At 34.6% G+C, this 19524-nt stretch overlaps 2 protein-coding genes across 2 annotated transcripts; one reads left to right on the forward strand and one right to left on the reverse strand.

Moving 5' to 3' along the window:
* Positions 1-1266: 1266 nt before the first annotated feature.
* On the forward strand, positions 1267-2256 carry LOC113871739 (zinc finger protein ZAT5). The gene has a single exon (XM_027508839.1). It carries the CDS (start codon positions 1267-1269, stop codon positions 2254-2256), a length of 990 nt encoding a protein of 329 aa, XP_027364640.1.
* A 4064-nt stretch (positions 2257-6320) lies between these two features.
* LOC113871740 (monocopper oxidase-like protein SKU5) lies at positions 6321-9462 on the reverse strand. Its single transcript, XM_027508840.1, has 7 exons — positions 9265-9462; positions 9065-9174; positions 8464-8734; positions 8156-8276; positions 7703-8063; positions 7117-7485; positions 6321-6582 (listed from the first exon to the last, which is right to left on the reverse strand). Exons 1-7 carry the CDS (start codon positions 9460-9462, stop codon positions 6321-6323), a joined length of 1692 nt encoding a protein of 563 aa, XP_027364641.1.
* Positions 9463-19524: the final 10062 nt, after the last annotated feature.

Below are 19524 nucleotides of genomic sequence, written 5' to 3' on the forward strand. Positions count from 1 at the left end.
AAGAAGTCCATGGAATGTGTGGTCATGCAAGCATGACATAATACAAAAGCATAATAGTAGAAACTCTTAAATATAAAAGTTAAGTGAAGGGTGCACCGCAGATTCCGTGGTTCCAGGCTTGCACTCCAATCATCTCGTGCACAAATCGTTGAGGCAAAGTAATGGCCTATTGCTTGCTTCCCTGATTCTCTTTCTCTCTCTCTCTCTCTCTCTTTCTCTCTCTCTCTCTCAAAATAGTTTACACATGACATGCATATCTTGCACTCTATATGTCTTTCTTCAGCAAAACGTGTTAGTAACTAAACCCAAGTTATTGCTCCTCAACGCCCATCAAGGACCACAAAATTTTTTGGGTGATAACTCATATCTCACATTCATTAAAATATCATATAAAAGTGAAACAATCATAGGGTTGATTAATGGGACTTCAATTTAGTATTGCTAGTAAGTAACAGAATTAATTGATTGGGGGCATAAGTTCTAGGTTCCATTTTCTAGTGGTTTACAATTGAACCTTTTGTGCGGTTTAGTTTAGATGACAAAGTGAGTGAGGAGTTTAAGAAAGCTTAAGTTTTGTGCTACAAAAATTTAGATTTACTTTTCTAATGGTTTACAATTGAGCAAAATTGGTGCAAATAACAAGACAGAAAAGCTTTGTGTGGTTTAGATGTCGAATGTAGTGAAGGAAGATTGAGAGGTTGGAGTCACATGGAAGTTATATATAGAAAAGGGAATCCACCCCATGAATGTGAGAGTGGGGGTGGGAAATAGTAATTACTGGGCATGCTAATATGGTGCCACCAAGCTTTGGTTGGGGTAGTTTTCATTTCGTGAAGTGCGTTGGCAAAGTGTGAGAAAGAGAGTGTGGGACGGACTATGTGTAGAATAAACCACTCCTTACCCATCTCTTCCAATCTGTTTACCCTGCACCACACTCCCCAAATTTGGTCACTTTCTGTTAAATTGCATTATTTTTGGTTTATCCTTTTCCTAAGTGCTATATTCTCTCTTTAAATTTCTAAATTTCCAAACCCCACTACCCTATTAATAAACACTTCCAAAAGTTGGATTGAGGGGCTGATTCACAGTTACTGTTGCATTGGGTGGCTTTTGACTCCCCCAGCTTATAATACCCTTCACTCCTTATCTATATATAATAACCAACCACACTTCTCTGCTTCCTTACAACCCTCCTTTTCTCTCTCTCTCTCCCTCCCTCTCTGTCTTTTTAAGGTTAAGGCTCTCTTGGGTGGTGTCAGACCCAACATGGAAGCACCAGATGAACTCTCTTTGGGTTCCAAAGACCACACCAACATTGTCAAAGGGAAAAGAACCAAAAGGGTAAGGCCACAATCCCCTATTCCCTTCTCCATCACTGCTAATTCTTCCACTGGAGAAGGAGAAAGAGAAGATTGTTACAATGGTGTTGATCATGATGATCACAACAACAACAACAACAACAATAACAACAGGAACAGCTCCCCCGCCACTTCTTCTGCAGGCTTACAAGACAGCACAGATGAAGAGGAGGACATGGCGAATTGCCTCATCCTCCTGGCACAAGGACAATCCCGGGAATCCCCAAAACTCGCCGAGGAAGACGGTGGCATGAACTATGCCAGGTATAGCAGTAAAAAATTCTTGGAAGCTGCTACCTTGGGGTCTAGCAGGGCAGGGTATTATGTTTATGAATGCAAGACATGTAACAGAACTTTCCCTTCATTTCAAGCACTTGGAGGCCACAGGGCTAGTCACAAGAAGCCTAAGGCAATGGCAATGGCAATTGGGCAAGACAAAAAACAAGTCTTTTTGTCTTCAGATGAAGAAGAGTTTCAATTGAAGACCAATAAATCATCACTTTCCTTTCAATTGAATGGCAGGGGAAATTTGTACAGCAATAACAACAAGTCAAAGGTTCATGAGTGCTCTATCTGTGGTGCTGAATTCACATCAGGACAAGCACTTGGTGGCCATATGAGACGCCACCGAGCACCCGTGGGAACCAACACCGCACTTTCTTTGACCCCAATGGCTTTGGAACCAGAAGAAGATCATCCCAGAAAGAAAAGGAATGTGTTGAATTTGGATTTGGATCTCAACCTTCCTGCCCCTGAAGATGATCAAAGAGAATCCAAGTTTGCCTTTGCATCCAAGCAACAACAACAACAACAACAACAACAGCATGGAAATAAACAACAACAACAACAAACAAGTCTTGTCTTCCCCGCCCCAGCTTTGGTGGATTGTCATTACTGACAAGGTTTCAGTTTTGCGTTTCACATGATCAGGAAACTGGGTTTATGTGCAATTTTGGCAAAACATTTGTTGTCTGATCTGATTCTTTTTGTTTTCCTTTCTATACATTTTATCAAAATTTACATTATATGATTCTTTTGATTCTTTGTCAACATGATCAAGCACCTAGTGATTATGGGGTGTGTTCAGTTGTTGAATGGAGAAAGTTTTTAATTTGTTCTCTGAAAAGACCTCAACAACTCATGGATAGCGCATGTTGGGTATCTTTTTTCACTTCTTTTTCATTGGTTTTTGGCTCTTTTTCCGTGCCAGAGAATGTGATGTATTATGACTGTAGAGAGAAAGAGAGGCAGTGAGGGTGTTTGTACTATCCCAAAAGTCTTTGTTTAAGTTTCATTGTTCTCTCTCTCTCTCTCTCTCAATGTGTGTTCCCTCGTATTGGTCATGGAAATAGAATAAAAGCAAGCAAAGCCAGTAAGTAACTGCTATTCCCACATGAATCCTCAAGGTGTCCTTTTTCGCCTTTACCAATTTGTTTTCATTAAAAAAATGTTACTGTTCAGCCAATTTTGTTCTTTGCATTGCTTATCCTTCTCTGTGCCGTAGTTAATTGCCTACTCATTACACCTAAGCAACCCCATGAAACCATCCTGCAAAATTGTCTTAGATACAGCTCATAAATACCAAAATTAGAGCAGATCAAATCCACAAACGAAAGTAAAGATCACAGTTCTATTGAATTATGCTATTTATTAATAAACTGAATGGATTTTGAGTCACATCACTTTATTTTCTTTGTGATGAAGTAAAAGATAGAGGCGTTGAAGAAAAATGAGTTACTCCAGAAGTGTCGATTTACACTCAACCTAATATTATTAAGGCTATTGCATTTATAAGATTAATATACAAACATTTTATAACTAAGTTTTTCTTTTCTTTTCTTTTTTATTTTTGTTAAGAAGTCAAAACTTGGCATGAGATCACGTCAATACAAGTTGAAGATGTGTTTAATTACTAAGAATGAGTTTATCATAAGTACGATGAAAAGCAAGTGAGAGATTGCAGAAGAGGCAGCGAAAGTTTACCAAGTTGAGTAGGTTACTAATTAGTATTAGGAGATTCACTTGCCAAAGTTAATTTAAGGGTTCACTTGCCAACTTATTGTTAAATGATCATGCAAAGAACATATAAATTTGGATAGCTTTTTTTAAGGAAAAAAAGTGTTTGGTCATAAACAGATGGAATCAAATGCAAACAAATGGATTAACATTTATTTAATTTAGGCCAGTTTTTAAATTGGAAATGAATCGATAAGCTCTTAACATAAGAAGACCAATTGGATGTCTTTTTTTCTCCCAATATATAATTAGAATTCAAATAATTAAAGTCACGATTATCTCTATTAAATATGTGAATCAAAACATAAGAATTGTTTCAATTAAATTTAACTTCAACACAGTTGTAACACAATTGTATTATATATTAAGAAGAGAATATAGTGAAAGACACAAGTGGTTTAAATAAAATAAAAAAAATATTCTATCTTAGTATCTCATTTAATTTTGGAAAATATTTTAAAAATATGTGAATATTAAAAATAATTATTATTATATACCATGTCAAGTTTTAGACATTCAAATAACAGATCTGTAAATTTTATGTGGCAGGTCTAATTGGTGTCATGTGGTCCCCTTGATTCGCCAAGCTCATCTACCTAGAATACTCAGTACCTGACATTAAACAGTGTCATTCTGACAAATTTACAATTGAGATCCGAACTAAGACATACACCAATTGATTTCGGCCCAAATGATTTTATGGGTTCCAAATTATCAAGAATCCATCTCAGATAGGGGTGCAACAATCACTCTTGTTCCAAAGTTTGATGATTTTGGTCTAGTAATAATATGGGATACAAATATAATACAATAGGAACATGGAAGATACAGAAAAATTGTAAAATCAGAACACAATACAAAGCGAGCATAATATAATATAAATCTTAATTTACAAGAAAAAATAGTTTTAAAAAAATATAAGTCATGTGGCATTATAATTTATTTTATTACTGTAATTTGCTTTTATGTAAAAAAATATAAAATACAACTAGAGTTTTGAAGTCTCTTGTATGTCTACTTTATCTTTAGGGTGCACCTATTATACTAGACAAAAGAGTATACTCACAACTATTTCTAAAGGCAAAGTTTACGCTATACGCATAGTATACGCATTACGCAATACATCACTCTTCAATATACTTTGCCTCTACCACACACTTTACCTACCTCTTTCATCTGTTACTTCTAAGTTTGTGGGTAACATGACACTTCAAATCCAAACTAGACAATCACGTTTTGCTATTCATCATACAGTTTTTAATAACTATATAGTAACTCTTTGAAAGAGACATGTTATTTGTATATATTTTTTAAATAGGCATCTTACAAATGTGTAAATATTTTCCTTTTCAAAACATATCTGTAACTACAGTAAAAATAAAATATTATTTAATTTATTGATTTTAATTTTTTTGCAGAAAAGTTATTGAAGTTATGAGTTATGTAACTCATATTTTGTGGATTTTGAATTGATTAAAATTACATAAACACCATTTGTATCTAATTATAATTAAAAATTAAATTGACCATTAGTTGCAAAAATGTTACTAATGTTATTTACAGAATAGTTAGCTTCACAAGTGAACACAATGGTAGTGTTTGAGTTGGATTTGACTCCTTTGAGGCGCACTTTACATGATGTAGTGGAAAATGATAACAGTTGAAATCAAGCATTAAAACTTCAACAACTCAATAAAGTATTGTATAGATTTACGTATTTTATCACAATTTTGCTAGTTATAGACATTCTATAATAATGTTTATTTGTAGATCTTAGCTTTGTGTATGTAACATTGCTAAAACTTTTCAGTTGTTTGCATAAGTCTTTTGCACATTAAGTCTCAAGAACATGAATTTGATCCCCATCAGGTTAATTTTTGCTAATTTTTTCAGTCTCAATCACAGATCCAGGTGTGGCTGATTGCCGTGTAGGAACTGCCAGGTTTATTTTTCAGCTTAATTAGCTTTGTCTTATCTTGGAAGCTCAAGAAAAAAATCATCAAACGGTAATGAACAGGATAGCAAGTGTAATTTTGATTTCATTGCAGGAATTGGTGAAATAAAGTGTAACTGTTGCATTAGCGATAGCATATAAACCACATTTCCACCAGTACGTTGTAGTGAGTTGATAGGTCAGTTTAGTGAGAGGGGACATTAAGAGAATCTATCAAAGAAAATGGAAACATCATGATTTATCATATAATTGAGAGAATTACATGGGAACGAAAAGGGACCAGATGAAACAGTAAGTTGTGAAAAATATTTGCTAGTAATGTGCCAATCAAGACGCCTTCGCATGTTGTTGAAACTAAAACCAGTATAATTTTCCACCGTTTTATAGATTAAGAAACATACATCAAGTGTGGCCAAAGAATGACACTGCAAATCTTAACTTGTATATATTTTGAAAGTTAAACAAGTAACATGATTGAAGTATTAAGTAACCAACATTCTTGACGTAATTAACTAGTTACAAAAGAAGAAAAAATATGGTGAATTGCTTTCATTCTTGATGTAACAACTTAAAAAAGAGAAAAAAAAAGTGGAATTTTATCTTTATGCTGATCTGCATTTCTCTCTCCAATCTCCTGAGCAAAGGGTGAAAACCCTCTCAATTAATGGAAACCAATATAGAAGAAACATATGGCAGAGGTGATCATAGCAATCAGAGACCTATTATTGGTACAAAGAAAAAACACACAAATAAGAACCGTATTAACATATAAGCATTTCACAAAAATGATGTCATAAGTCAAAATACACTAACCTTGTTCTACCATGTGGATTATAAGCCTTGGATGATGGAGTGTTTGGTGATGGTGACGGAGCAGGAGTTGGAGCCGAAGGTTGAAATTTACCTGTGAGCATTCAAAAGTATCAATACCACAATCATTGTTTTCATCATCATTCAAGAATGAAAGTAAGCAAAGAAACTTTTCACATAAACTAACCACATAGAAGGAGATTCTGTGGAGGTGGCCTTTCTTTTGCAGGGTTGGGATCAGGATCATAAACCCTCACATAGAGTTCCTCACCTAAATACCACTTTTTCAAGTTCTGTGATCTCAAGTTCCACATTCCTGGGTTGTCAGGGTACACATACACTGCACTCCACCCTCTCGGGTACACTTGCACAGTGGAACGAGCTACAGGATCAAAAAGGTTATATTTTGACCGTGATTCTGGTGTCCATTCTCCTTCCCCCAATCTAAACAGGTAAAAAACATTTGCTATTTATCAACTGGGAAATTTCATATGCAGAAAATGTGCTGATTTTTTTAATTTACAAGGGCTGCTGAATTACATGAATGATTGAGAATGGAGAAAAGAGATACTGACAATTATATAAGAGTTATGCTACAATAAACTCAAGTTCATAATAATATGTCAATATATCTATAGACAACTTCATAATACTTATAGTTTCGACTTTTCCTATTGAATTATCTAAATGCTGTCATGTATGGTATTTAAAATGACCCCGATTTTATAGTAACACAACTCTAAGAAGAATACTGAAATATTTGCCATACGTTAAACTTGATGTTAAATGTATAAGGCTTACAGTTGTGCAGTGACACAACTCGATAATTTTAGACTTAAAGAGTGTTTTTGAATTGACTCTAAATTCACTCAAACGTGAATCCATTGCAATACTATAAATTATAGTTTTCACATTAAAATGTGTTTTTAGTGAACTTCCAAACACACTTAGTGAGGTATATTCCTATGTTACACTTACCCAACAACAAAGAAGCTATATCCATCCAAATGCCAAGCATCAATGGAGTCTAAAGTGTTATTAAGTACTATCTCCGTCCACCCTTTATGTAATGCACTTGCTACAAAAACTCCACGAACGGCGTTAATATTTGAAGAGTTCTTAGAATAAGCATCAAGTTGATATACTCCAGATCCATTGGAAAAGTAATCAGCTAGCTTCAGTGGTGTATCTGGGGTCAAGTAGGAGACATTGTTGACAGTGTAACGAGATAACCGATCAATCGTTGCTTTTGATGTCTGTAGAATGAAAGTCTCAAATATTGTCACATTTGTTACATTAAACGTTCCCTGAGGATTAGGCCTTGCAGCTGCAGTGGTCAGGTTCCACCTTCAGTTCGAATAGACCCATAATGAGAATGTATGTATTGTTTTGAATATGAAATTAAAATCATATTTACGTTTTCATAACTGCTGAAAACTGTTTAAGAGGCATTATTGCTATTTCTAACAATATATTAGGTTGGCATTAGACAGATAAACAAAACCCGGAAACTGGTGAAGCTCTTTTTGAGCATACAAAGCATCATGTTGAGACATGAAATTACCTAATGGACTTTGCTTGGTTGATGGAAAAATGCAGATCAAATGGATCTGGACCACGTGGGAGAGACCCATTAGCCCGTGTGGTAGAGTTATCGTAATGAAGCACAGCAACGCCGACAAGAGTGTTCATATCTGTGTCATGACTCATTTTAGGAGAGGCCACTATGTAATAATCAGCAGCATTTTGGTTTGCTGTGACAAGAACTGAGTAGGATTGGCCTACATGAACATCAAGAGACTCCAACTGTATTTGATTGACATAAGATCCTTCAGTTTCAACCAAAACCATTCGATGATTTTGAATCCTGAAATTGAAGCTCCAAGCTGTTCCTACGTTTGATATCCTAAGCAAATATGTTTTACCTTAGACACATTATCATAAGAGAATTAAATTAGTACTATACAGCATGATCACAAAATTTGAGTCACTAACACTTCTCTTGTTCATTTCTTACCTTGTGTAACATTAAAGGTCTCATATGGTTTAGATAAATTGTTCATATATCGTCCTTTGCCATTTATTAGCATCCAATTAGGGGAAAGAATATCTGCTGTATCCAATCTGGACCTAATATCCTAGTTGAGATTGTATCAAATATATTCACTATTCAGAATTATCAAATCCAAAAAATATATAAATAAGTAACTACAAAAATAAATTAAAGATCCAATAATGGAGTGGCATTCTAGGACTTGCTCTTGCCACATTATCAAACTCAAAAGTAATAATCAATGGTCCAATGACAAGAAATCAAGCAATTACCTTGTAGCTACTATTGTACCAGTCACCAATTAAAAGATCAAATTCTGCTTCAGGTTTTGGAAAAGGAACACTTATCACAGGGCGATTGTTGACTCGAATTGGACCATACCCTCCACCAGCTTTGAGGAAATTGATGGAAGGGAAGTAGAAGAATGTGCCAATCTGATCTTTGGTTTGGAAAACATAAGTCCAGCTCCTGCCAGGTTGGATGGGGCAGTTTGTACCAGACACTCCATCTTGCCATGAATTTAGCCTTTGGTGTATGCCATTCCTACATCAGAACCAAAATTTTATATATTTAGTGCACGGTCCCATTCCTAAAACTAAAAAAATATCATAATATTAAAAAAATATCATAATATTAAAAAAATATATGATTCTTGGAAGTTGCCATTAGGATTTGTCTTCTTATGCCTCTCCTAGTAGCAAAGCCATTTGTCCAAGGTCATCAATATTGACTTTGTTAATTTCAAGGAGTGTTACAAGGCTTTCTGTAGCTTCAATTGGGACTTGAACATTTGTTTTACAACTTTAACATCCAGAAAGTTCTCGGAGATTATTGAAAGAGAAACAAAAAGGCACTACACGGCATATTATATACCATGTAAACAACAGGGGTTCATCCAAACCATTGAAAACATTGACATTAATATTATCATCTGTTGTTGCATTTATAAGGGGTCCAGGGAACATGCCATTGATTGTTATAACCTGCCAATCATATCAGCAATGAAATTAGGCAACAATGCATATGATCCAGACAAATAAAAAGATGAATAGACCAAAGGGTACAATCCACACCGGTTGATCAGTAGACACTGGCTTTAAATTGAAGTCAACAGAAACGTGCCAATCAAAGAATATATCAGCACTGTTGGCTATTGTGACAAAGTGTGCTAGCAACACAATTGCACATGTACCAAGTTGTAGTTGAGGACCAGAAGAACCTGCTGCCATTGAGACACGACCATAACTTGTAGATTTGGTTGCGACTACCATTGCCTCCTAGTTGTTACATTTCAAGAGCTAGACGTTAACACAGTTTAAATAGCCTTGAATGTCTCAGTTGCTGAACGTAAGGAAGGAAAATACAAGAGGTTCGGTTAAACTCAAATGTTATAGCCGGCCAAAGTGAAACATTTTAAATTGGATTAATGTTGATTTTTATAATTCTTCCATTAGAAATTGCGAATTTTGAACTTCATATTACTAGAGCCTTTATCTCAAGTGCCACTAAGTGTCCTTGACCTTAATATCCACCTTCTAGCATAGCATGTATGAAGAAGTTAATCAAGATTTTAGTTTTCAAAATATTCATTTGGTTCTTTCTTACATAATATCTATGCAATTGATTTTAAAAGAATATGTAATAATTGTTCTAACTAATCAACTAAGCTGGTTAAGATACGAGACATAAATGTGAACATGCAATTCAATCTCCAACTATGCGTTTCACTCTTTTACCATTCTCTTGTCCTCCTTTATAACACTTAATGAGTCATTCCTTGAACCAATATGTGAAATTGAATTTATGGAAATACAAAATATATTCATGTCAATTAATATATTTCTTTGGTATATTAGACCAAAGTGCCTGTAATTTTAGGGCTGAAAATTCAATATCCTGGTTCAAATCTCCATATCTGTCCAAACAAAAAGAAAAAAAAAAACTTGATAGATTACAAAATACTAAAAGATACTATCTTACCATCCCGACGTGCACGTAAAGGAGCAGAAGTAACATCCCAACGTGCAAGTAAATAAGTGCTCACCTTGTCACCTTACATTTTGTTGCCTTGTTGTGTCATCTTATCCAATGGCATAACAACTAATCATAAAGGCAAAAAAAAAATTGTGGAGATAGTTATCCTTTCTGTTTAGAATTTTATGGTTTATGTAAAGTCTAAATTACTTAAATGACATAGATTTTTTAGGGGATTTTTGTATTTTCTGTATAGAATCTGTAGAACAGATTTCATAGTTGTTTAAAATAGTTTTGATGAAGGAATATGAAGAATAAGGTTTTCATTTAGACTCCTTAATCTAAATTAATGTAGCGTATAAACGTATATCTAAACTAAAGCTTGTAATTGTTGGTCCACAACCATATTAGTCATTCAAAATATATAAATTATATAAAATAGACAGAAACTAAGATCGATAACAATAAGACACTTCATGCAAAAGCAACTTAATTAGCTAAATGAAACATTGAAGTAAGCTTATTGGATAGTGGAGAAGTCAATGACACAATCCATGGTTTACAAATATATTATAATGTTAATCATAAAAAGTTACTTATCACTGGTTTAAACTATTTTAATCATAAAAATGCCCCTTGATTTAGCTCATATCATTCAATCTACTTCGACCACTCTAGATTATTACATTGTTCAATAATTCTCCGAATTATTGTGACTACGAAAATTGGAGGCTTCTGTTAAACTAAGAAAATGTTTGGCCAAAAATTCTGTCCTCTCCCCGTTCAGATTACTCATATAAATACACTTAAATTACAAGTTGTCATGTTGATTTCAGCCCAATAAATCAACTAAACTACTATATATACATTTACAACTAATTATCTTAAATAAGAGAATAACTCTTACAAATATTTGTGCAATCAATCCCATACAATCCTCTTTTCCATTAATTCTATTGACATCCCTCCTCAAATTGATGCCGGTAAATCTACAAGCATCAATTTGCTAAGTAGAAAATTGGGTCGATGATGTGTTAAGGATTTAGTGAAAATGTCAAATATGTGAATAGATATTGAGACATGTGGTAGATTGATGACTCTTCGATCATAGGCTTCTCAAATATAGTGTTAATCAACCTCAATGTGTTTCGTCTGTTTATGATAAACTGGGTTTGCTGTAATTTGTATGGCACGGTGTTGTCAGCATGCAATAGAGTTGGTTGTTGTTAAGAGAATCCAAGCTCTATAAGAAGACCACGCAGCCATATAATTTCAGAACAAGCGGCAGTCATTGCATGATATTTTGCTTCAGTGGATGACTTTGAGACTGAATCTTGTTTCTTACATTTCCATAAAATAGGAGCATTCCTTAGGAACATACACCAGCCGGTAGTAGATTTTCTTGTGTCTAAACATCCAGCCCAATCAGCATCACTATATGCTTGGAGTTTCAATGATGAATCAGTAGAAAAAAATAAACCACGCTTTGGGTGCCAAGGAGGTATCTAATGATTCGTTGTAGTGCTGAAAGATGAAAATGTCGTGGAAATTGCATAAACTTGTTTACTGTGTGAACAACAAAAGAAATATTAGGGCGAGTGATAGTTACATAGATGAGACTTCCCACCAGTTTGCGATATTGAGTGGGATCATCCAGAAGGTCACCTTCATCTCATCTATATTTAACATTAACTTCCATAGGAGTGTCAACAAGGGTTGCATTTGTAAGTCCAACTAGCTAGACCAAGTCTTGAATATACTTTTGCTAATTTAGAAAAATGCCATTATGATGATAGTGCACCTCTAAAGCAAAGAACTAAGTGAGTTGGCTTAACTCTTTCATATGAAAAGTTGAATGCAATAGGTATTTGATTCTAGAAATAACATCTTAATCGAAACCAGTCACCACAATGTCATCTACATAAACAAGAAGCACCACGATGCCTTGAGGAGTCCTTTGTAGGAAAAGAGATGAATCATACTGACTTTGAGTGAATTCAAAACCAAGTAATGTTGATCGAAACTTTTCAAACCATACTCTTGGTGCTTTCAATCCATATAAAGATCGTTTTAGTTTGCAAACTATATTAGGTGAAGGTGTAGGCATACTATTAGGAAGTTTAATGTAAACTTCCTCCTGAAGATCACCGTGAAGGAATGCATTTTTTACATCCATTTGATGTAGCAGCCAAGATTGTGATGTAGCAAGAGCAAGAATAGTGCGCACGGTTGTCATCTTGGCGAGCGGGACAAATGTCTCATTATAGTCTAGTCTATACTCTTGCTTGTTTCTAAGCACAACCAAATGAGCCTTGCAACGATCTATGGATCCATTCGAACACAACTTTATAGAGAACACAAACTTGCTTCCCAAAGGTTTAATAGATGATGGACAGGGCACTATGTCCCATGTTTGATTTTCTTCCAAGGTGAGAAGTTCAGTTTCAATAGCTTTCTGCCAACATTCATTCTCCATGGCCTGTTTATAAGAGGAAGGAATAGGAATAGAAGATAATGATGTTGTCATGGAAGTGATATACCTTTCTGGGGGCTTACTAACGCATGAGCTGCGTCGTAGAGGAGCTGGTTCTGGTTCTGGTTCTAGTTCTTCTACTAGACCAGCAGCCAAGGAATCATCTTAAGGGGGCCTATGAGATTGGATTGGTTGATTATAGGTGGCAGTGCTACGTCTTTTGTAGGTCAAGAAAGGTTTAGCAGATTGTAGAACTGCATGAGAGTTAAAAAACAATGGCGAAACAGAAATTGGAGAAGAGAAAGGATCATGATGTGATGCGAAAAAATATATATTTTCTTAGAAGATAACATTTCTAAATACCTGAATTCTACGAAGGTTAGGATCATAACATAGAAAGCCCTTTTGATAAGGAGAATATCCAAGAAAAGCACATTCAACAGAGTGCGCAATAAGCTTGGTGTGTTCTTGTAGAGGAAGATGGACATAAAACACACAACTGAAGATATGAAGAGTGGAGCAATTTGGTGGGTGACCATATAACTGAGTGAAAGAGGATTCCTTACCTAATGATAGAGATGACATTCTGTTTACAAGATGGACTATGGTGAAAAGAGCTTCACACAAAAAACGTGAACGCACATGACTCCAACAAAAGTGTGCGAACAACATTGAACAAATGACAATTTTTCCTTTCCACTACCCCATTTTGTTATGGAGTTGAGGGGCATGACCTTTGAGATAAAATGCCATTAGATTGCAAAATTTCTTGAAATGAGTGTGACATATATTCCCCCATTATCAAAGCGAAATACTTTTATTTTTGATGAAAATTGAATCTGAACATAAGCATGAAAAATTTTAAAAGTGAAAAAGACTTCATCTTTTGATCGCAAAAAATAGCCCAGGTGAAATGACTATAGTCAGCAATAAAAATGACAAAATATTTGTAATTAGCATGAGATATAACCAGTGTCACCCTCCAATCATCACTGTGGATGATATCAAAAGGTTATGTTGTATTAGACTGATGGGTTGGAAAAGGCAGAATTTTACTTTTACCAAGCTTACAAGGAATACAATCAAAATGAATAACATTACGAAATGGAGTGTGTTTATTTCCAAGAAAACTAGATTTTAGCAAGTTATGAAATACATTTGCGTTTGGATGTCCAAAACGCTTATGCCACCTGGTAATCAATAAGGGCAGAATTACAATAAACTAAAGGCAAAGAAAGACTTAGAGGCAACGAGAAATGAATGCTCCTTCGCTATGATCTTCCTTGATTGTTGGTCCTGCACAAGACAACCAGACTGTGAGAATTGTATTTTGTTGGCAATTAAAATAAATGGCCTTGTTTGAATGAAGATGCAAATAAATTTTATGAACACTCAAGGAACAATTTTGAACACAAAATATTTTTTTATAATACAATACTCAATACTTGGCTTTGTTAATAGTCAATTTACACACTCAAAATAATACTACAACAAAGTACTAAGCTTGTTAATGCTTTCTCTCTAATTACTCTTATTTTTCTTAAACTCACTCTCTCACAATTCTCCTTACGGTTGCACTAAGCTTTTTTATTTATGATGTTACAAACTGTGTGCCAGCTATTAATTTGCTAAATCATTTATTTTCCACTTTCTGCGCCTACCTAAACATGCTAGTTGTTTAAAACAAATTGACAACTATAACATTCATCCAATAAAAACTAAGTTGCAATATTTGAATTTTTCAAAGGCAAGTTTAATCTTCCAACTTCCTCCCTTAAACTTGACTTCATCATCCTAAGCATATTTTTTTAGCTTCAAGAACGAATTTGCTTTGAGTGGCTTTGTGAAAATATTTGCTACTTGATTTTCTAAAGTGCAATATTCCACGACAATTTCTTTATTTTTTATCAAGTCACGACTGTAGTGATGCTTGATATCAATATGCTTGCTTCATCCATGAAAGACTAGATTCTTTGTTAAAGCAATTGTTGATTTGTTGTCACAAAATATCTTTGTTGGATCATCTTGTTGGTGTTGCAACTCATTCAATAATCTCTGCAACCAAACTGCTTGAGTAGCACAATTTGTTGCTGCAATGTACTCCGCCTCTACTGTTGACAAGGCAACTACTTGTTGTTTCTTGGATGACCAAGAAAATACACTCGTACCTAGATGAAATGCATGACCCGAAGTGCTTTTTCGAGTTTCAGTTTCACCAGCCCAATCACTATCTGTGTATCTAATCAACTTTGGTTTGCTAGAATTTGAATAAAAGATACCTTCATCAATTGTACCTTTAACATATCTCAAAATTCAATTTGCAGCTTGTCAATAGGATTGTCTTGGTGTTTCCATGAACCTGCTTATGAGCCCAATTCCATAGACTATGTCAGGTCTTGTAGCTATCAAGTACCTGAGACTTCCTACTAACATTCTGAAATTTGTTGAATTGACAACATCACCACCATTTTCTTTTTTAAGCTTTAATCTTTCTTTGATTGGTGTCAGCATTGGTTTCCAAGTCTGCATCTTGAATTTCTTTAAAATATTTGTTGCATATTTCTTCTGAGAAATAAAGGTTCCTTCATTTGTTTGCTTCAGTTCAATGCCTAGAAAATAAGACATTAAGCCCATATCTATCATCTCAAATTGGGTGGACATATTTTCTTTAAATTTAGCCAGCAATTTTGGATTATTGCCAATGAAGATTAAATCATCCACGTACAGACAAAAAATGACTATATCTCCAGCTTTGTTTATTTTAACATATAAAGCATGCTCATATAATAGACTTCTGTGAAATCCATTGTTCATGAAGTATGTGTCAATACGTGTGTACCATACTCTAGGCGCTTGCTTCAATCCATATAAAGTTTTCTTTAACTTGTAGACCTTGTCTTCCTTTTCCTTGTAGATACCCAGGTGGTTGCTCTACATAAACTTCTTCTTCAAAAAGTAGACTTGACATACATTTGAAAAATATTCCATTTATTCTGGGCAATAAGAGAAAGGATCATACGTACTGTGTCCAATCTAGTAACTGGAGCAAATACTTCAAAATAATCAATGCCGAGTTTTTGTTTGTACCCTTTTGCCACCAATCGTGCTTTGAAACAATTTATCTCTCCATTTGAATTATGCTTTGTTTTGTACACCAACTTTACACCTATTGGCTTCTTTCCTTTTGGAAGTGTTGTTAACTCTCATGTGTTATTCTCTTCAATTACATGAATTTCTTCATCTATTTCTTTAATCCAACAATCATCATTGGCTGCTTCCTCATATGTTACTGGATCACAGTTTGTAAATAAGGCATAACAGGTAACTTCTTTCTCCCTATCTTTTGGATCATCATCTCTTCCAACTTCATAATCTTGCAGGTGAAGAGGTGGACATTGCTCCCTTTGTGGATATCTATGTGGTGGTGAATCTGATGTTGATTCATCTGATGATTCGTCAGTTTTATCATTGAGTTCTTCATTGATAGTAACCGGTACAGGTAACGACTTCTTTTCTTTTTCTGACCAGTCCCATGCTCCATCTTCATCAAAGGTAACATCTCGGCTGATAAATATTTTTTGAGTCTCTGGATTTTAGAATTTGTAGGCTTTTGTTTCTTCACTATTCTATAAAGATGCACTTTTCTGCGTTGTCATCGAGCTTCTTCCTTAGTTGATCAGGAACATATGCATAAGCAATACAGCCAAAAACTTTTAAGTGACTGAGATTTGGCTTTTCCCGACTCCAAGCTTCTTGTGAAGTTTTATCACAAACGCTTGTGATAGAACATCTACTCAGGATGTAAACAGCACAAGCCATTACTTCTGCCCAAAAACTCTTAGGTAATTTCTTACCATTCAACATGTTTCTCACCATATCCATGATTGTTTTGTTCTTTCTTTCTGCCACCCTATTTTGTTAAGGAGTGTATCTAGTAGTCATTTGGTACTTAACATTATGCTTTCTTAAGAAATCATCACAAACAATATACTCTATACCTCTATCAATTCTCAAGGTTTTTAGAGTATGAGCACTCCATCTTTCAACATTTTCCATAAAGGTTTTGAGCGTATCACAAGTTTCAGATTTATTTTTCAGAAAATAAACCTATGTCTTCCTGCTAAAATCATCAATGAAAGTAATAAAATACTTTTTACCTCCATTGGATGGAATATCCGTATAGCACAAATCAGAGTTCACCAACTCAAGTGATTTTGTAGATCTCTATGCACATCCTTTTGGAAAAAGGTCTTAATGCTTTTTACGCACTACACAAGCTTCACATAGTTGATCAAGAGCTTAGACAACAGGCAAGTCGGTAACCCATTTTTTATTTGCTAGAAATTTGATGCTTTCAAAGTTGAAATGTCCAAATCGCATGTGCCAAAGCCAATTATTATCAACAGTTGTAGCTTTACAACATAAACCAGTATCATACTTGATGTTCATTGGAAATAAATGATTCTTTGACATGTTTGTCTTTGCTATTAGGCCCATCTCTACATCATTTATGGTGCAATCTTTCTTGTTGAATTTTAAATCATAGCCTTTCTCAACAAGTTGTCCCACACTTAGAAGATTCTGACATATCCCTGGTGCATAGAATACATCAGAAATATAATTTAGAGATCCATCCTTCAATCTGATGGCAATTTTCCCTTTCCTAGGACTTCAAGCTTTGAGTTGTCACAATGCTTGACTGAAGTGTGATAACTTTCATATAAATCAAAAAATAGTTCTTTTTTTTTTTTTTGCTTAGATGATTACTGCATCCTGTATCTAACAACCATTGGTTGTCATTTTTATCAGCTACTAACTACTGCATGACTTGTTGTAAGCACTATCTTCATATCATCTTCACTTTTTGCAACTCGAGCATGACTCTCTCTAATATTCAATGCTTTAGTACGACATTCTCAACTATAGTGACCATATTTATTACAGTTATGGCACTGAATATGAGATTTGCATTTAGATTGAAAATGTTCGTACTTTTGGCATTTGTGACATTGAATATTAGATCTATTTTGAAATGAGCCATTACCTCATGTCAAATTGAGGATTCCTCCCTCTTCCTTTAAAATTCTGATCTCTTTAATGATGGTTCACCCTTCTTTGCATAGGTCTCTCATTTCTTACATTTGTTTGAGCTTTTAATGATTGCTCAATTGTCTCACTTGACCTCTCGTTCATCCGCATCTCATGTGACTCTAAAGATGCTTGCAAATCATTTAGAGTTATTGTGTTGATATCTTTTGCTTCTTCAATAGCTGCTACCAAACGAGATGAAAGGGTGCGTATAATTTTCTCTACAATTTCTTTCTCTTTTATATCATTTCTGTTGTTTTTCATTTTGTTGACAAGTTTGTCCATTCGTGAAAAATAGTCACGAATGTTTTCTTCTCTTTCTTGCTCCATCAGCTCGAACTGGCATTTTAAGCCTTGCAACCTTGTTCGTTTGACTGGATTAGCACCTTCATATATTTTGAGCAAAATTTTTCAAGTCTCTTTTGCTATTTTAGCATGAAAAATTTTCTCAAGAACAGACAGCTCAACAGATTGAAAGATTAAGAATAAAGTTTTTTTATTAAGTAAACGATTTTTATCTACTTGTTGAATATCAGCTTTTCCTTTATCTCCTTCGGTTGGTTTAGTAAAACCATCCTTGATGATTTCACCATAACCGATGCTTTTTAAACACAGCTCCATCAATTGTTTCCACATCGCAAAGTTTGATTTGCCATCAAACTTGAAGACAGTTGTTTGCACTTGTTGAAATTGGCTTGCTCCCATGCTTGAACTTGCTACCATTTTGATACAACAAGATCTGATACCAAATGTTGGCAATTAAAATAAATTGCCTTGTTTGAATGAAGATGCAAATAAATTTTATGAACACTCAAGGAACAATTTTGAACACACAAAATATTTTTTTATAATACAACACTCAATACTTTGGCTTTGTTAATAGCCAATTTACACACTCAAAATAATACTACAACAAAGTACTAAACTTGTTAGAGCTTTCTCTCTAATTACTCTTATTTTTCTTAAGTTCACTCTTTCTCACAATTCTCCTTACGGTTGCCACTAAGCTTTCCTATTTATAATATTACAAACTGTGTGTTAGCTAATCAAGTGGTTGTCTAATAGCTTCCAATTTGCTTTCCTAAAATCGTGTGCCAACTATTAATTTGCTAAACCATTTGTTTTCCACTTTCGACGCCTACCTAAATATGGTAGTTATTTAAAACAAATTGACAACTATAACATTCATCTAATAGAAACTAAGTTGCAATATTTGACTTTTTCAAAGGCAAGTTTAATCTTCCAACATACTTGACAATCATTCTTAACTAATTGACCAATTGAAATTAGATTACTAGTGAGACCAAGAGAGACAAAAACATTTGTGAGAGATGAAGAAATATCACCTGCGGCTATGATAGGCAATTGATTTCTATCAGCAATATGTATCTTGAGATTTCCAAGGTATTTTTTCACATTAGTGAGAAATTAAGCATTGTTGGTCATGTGGTTAGAAGCACCAGAATCAAAGTACCAAGATGAAGAATCAAAGTACCAGAATCAAAGTACCTAAGAATCCAAAAGCAGAGAATGCTGAAATGATCATCTGTTGAACCATTTAAGGAGTCACCGTTGAAATAGTAGTAGGAGCATTTTGTTGAACCGATGCTGCATTGGCTGCATTGTTAGGAACAGATGAACCAACTGCAGCGGTAAAAGCTATGACATTTCGCTTTGGTGGCTTTATTGGGCATTCCTTAAGAATATGTCCATGCTTTTCGCAGTAGTTGACAATTTGAAGCATAATGTCCCAATTGCTTGCAACAGAAACATTGAACAGCACTCATGTCATGACTTC

Source organism: Abrus precatorius, unplaced genomic scaffold (genome assembly GCF_003935025.1).
Source record: "Abrus precatorius isolate BTA unplaced genomic scaffold, Abrus_2018 Scaffold7, whole genome shotgun sequence".
Taxonomy (NCBI): domain Eukaryota; kingdom Viridiplantae; phylum Streptophyta; class Magnoliopsida; order Fabales; family Fabaceae; genus Abrus; species Abrus precatorius.

Bases quoted from the DNA above. Each gene is read 5' to 3' on its own strand.
- LOC113871739 (XM_027508839.1), top strand. From the start codon at position 1,267: ATGGAAGCACCAGATGAACTCTCTTTGGGTTCCAAAGACCACACCAAC.
- LOC113871740 (XM_027508840.1), bottom strand. From the start codon at position 9,462: ATGGTAGTCGCAACCAAATCTACAAGTTATGGTCGTGTCTCAATGGCA. The intron at 9,175-9,264 runs GTGTGGATTGTA...TATGATTGGCAG, and splicing joins CAGTGTCTACTGATCAACCG to GTTATAACAATCAATGGCAT. The intron at 6,583-7,116 runs GTAAGTGTAACA...TTACCTGTTTAG, and splicing joins TATAGCTTCTTTGTTGTTGG to ATTGGGGGAAGGAGAATGGA.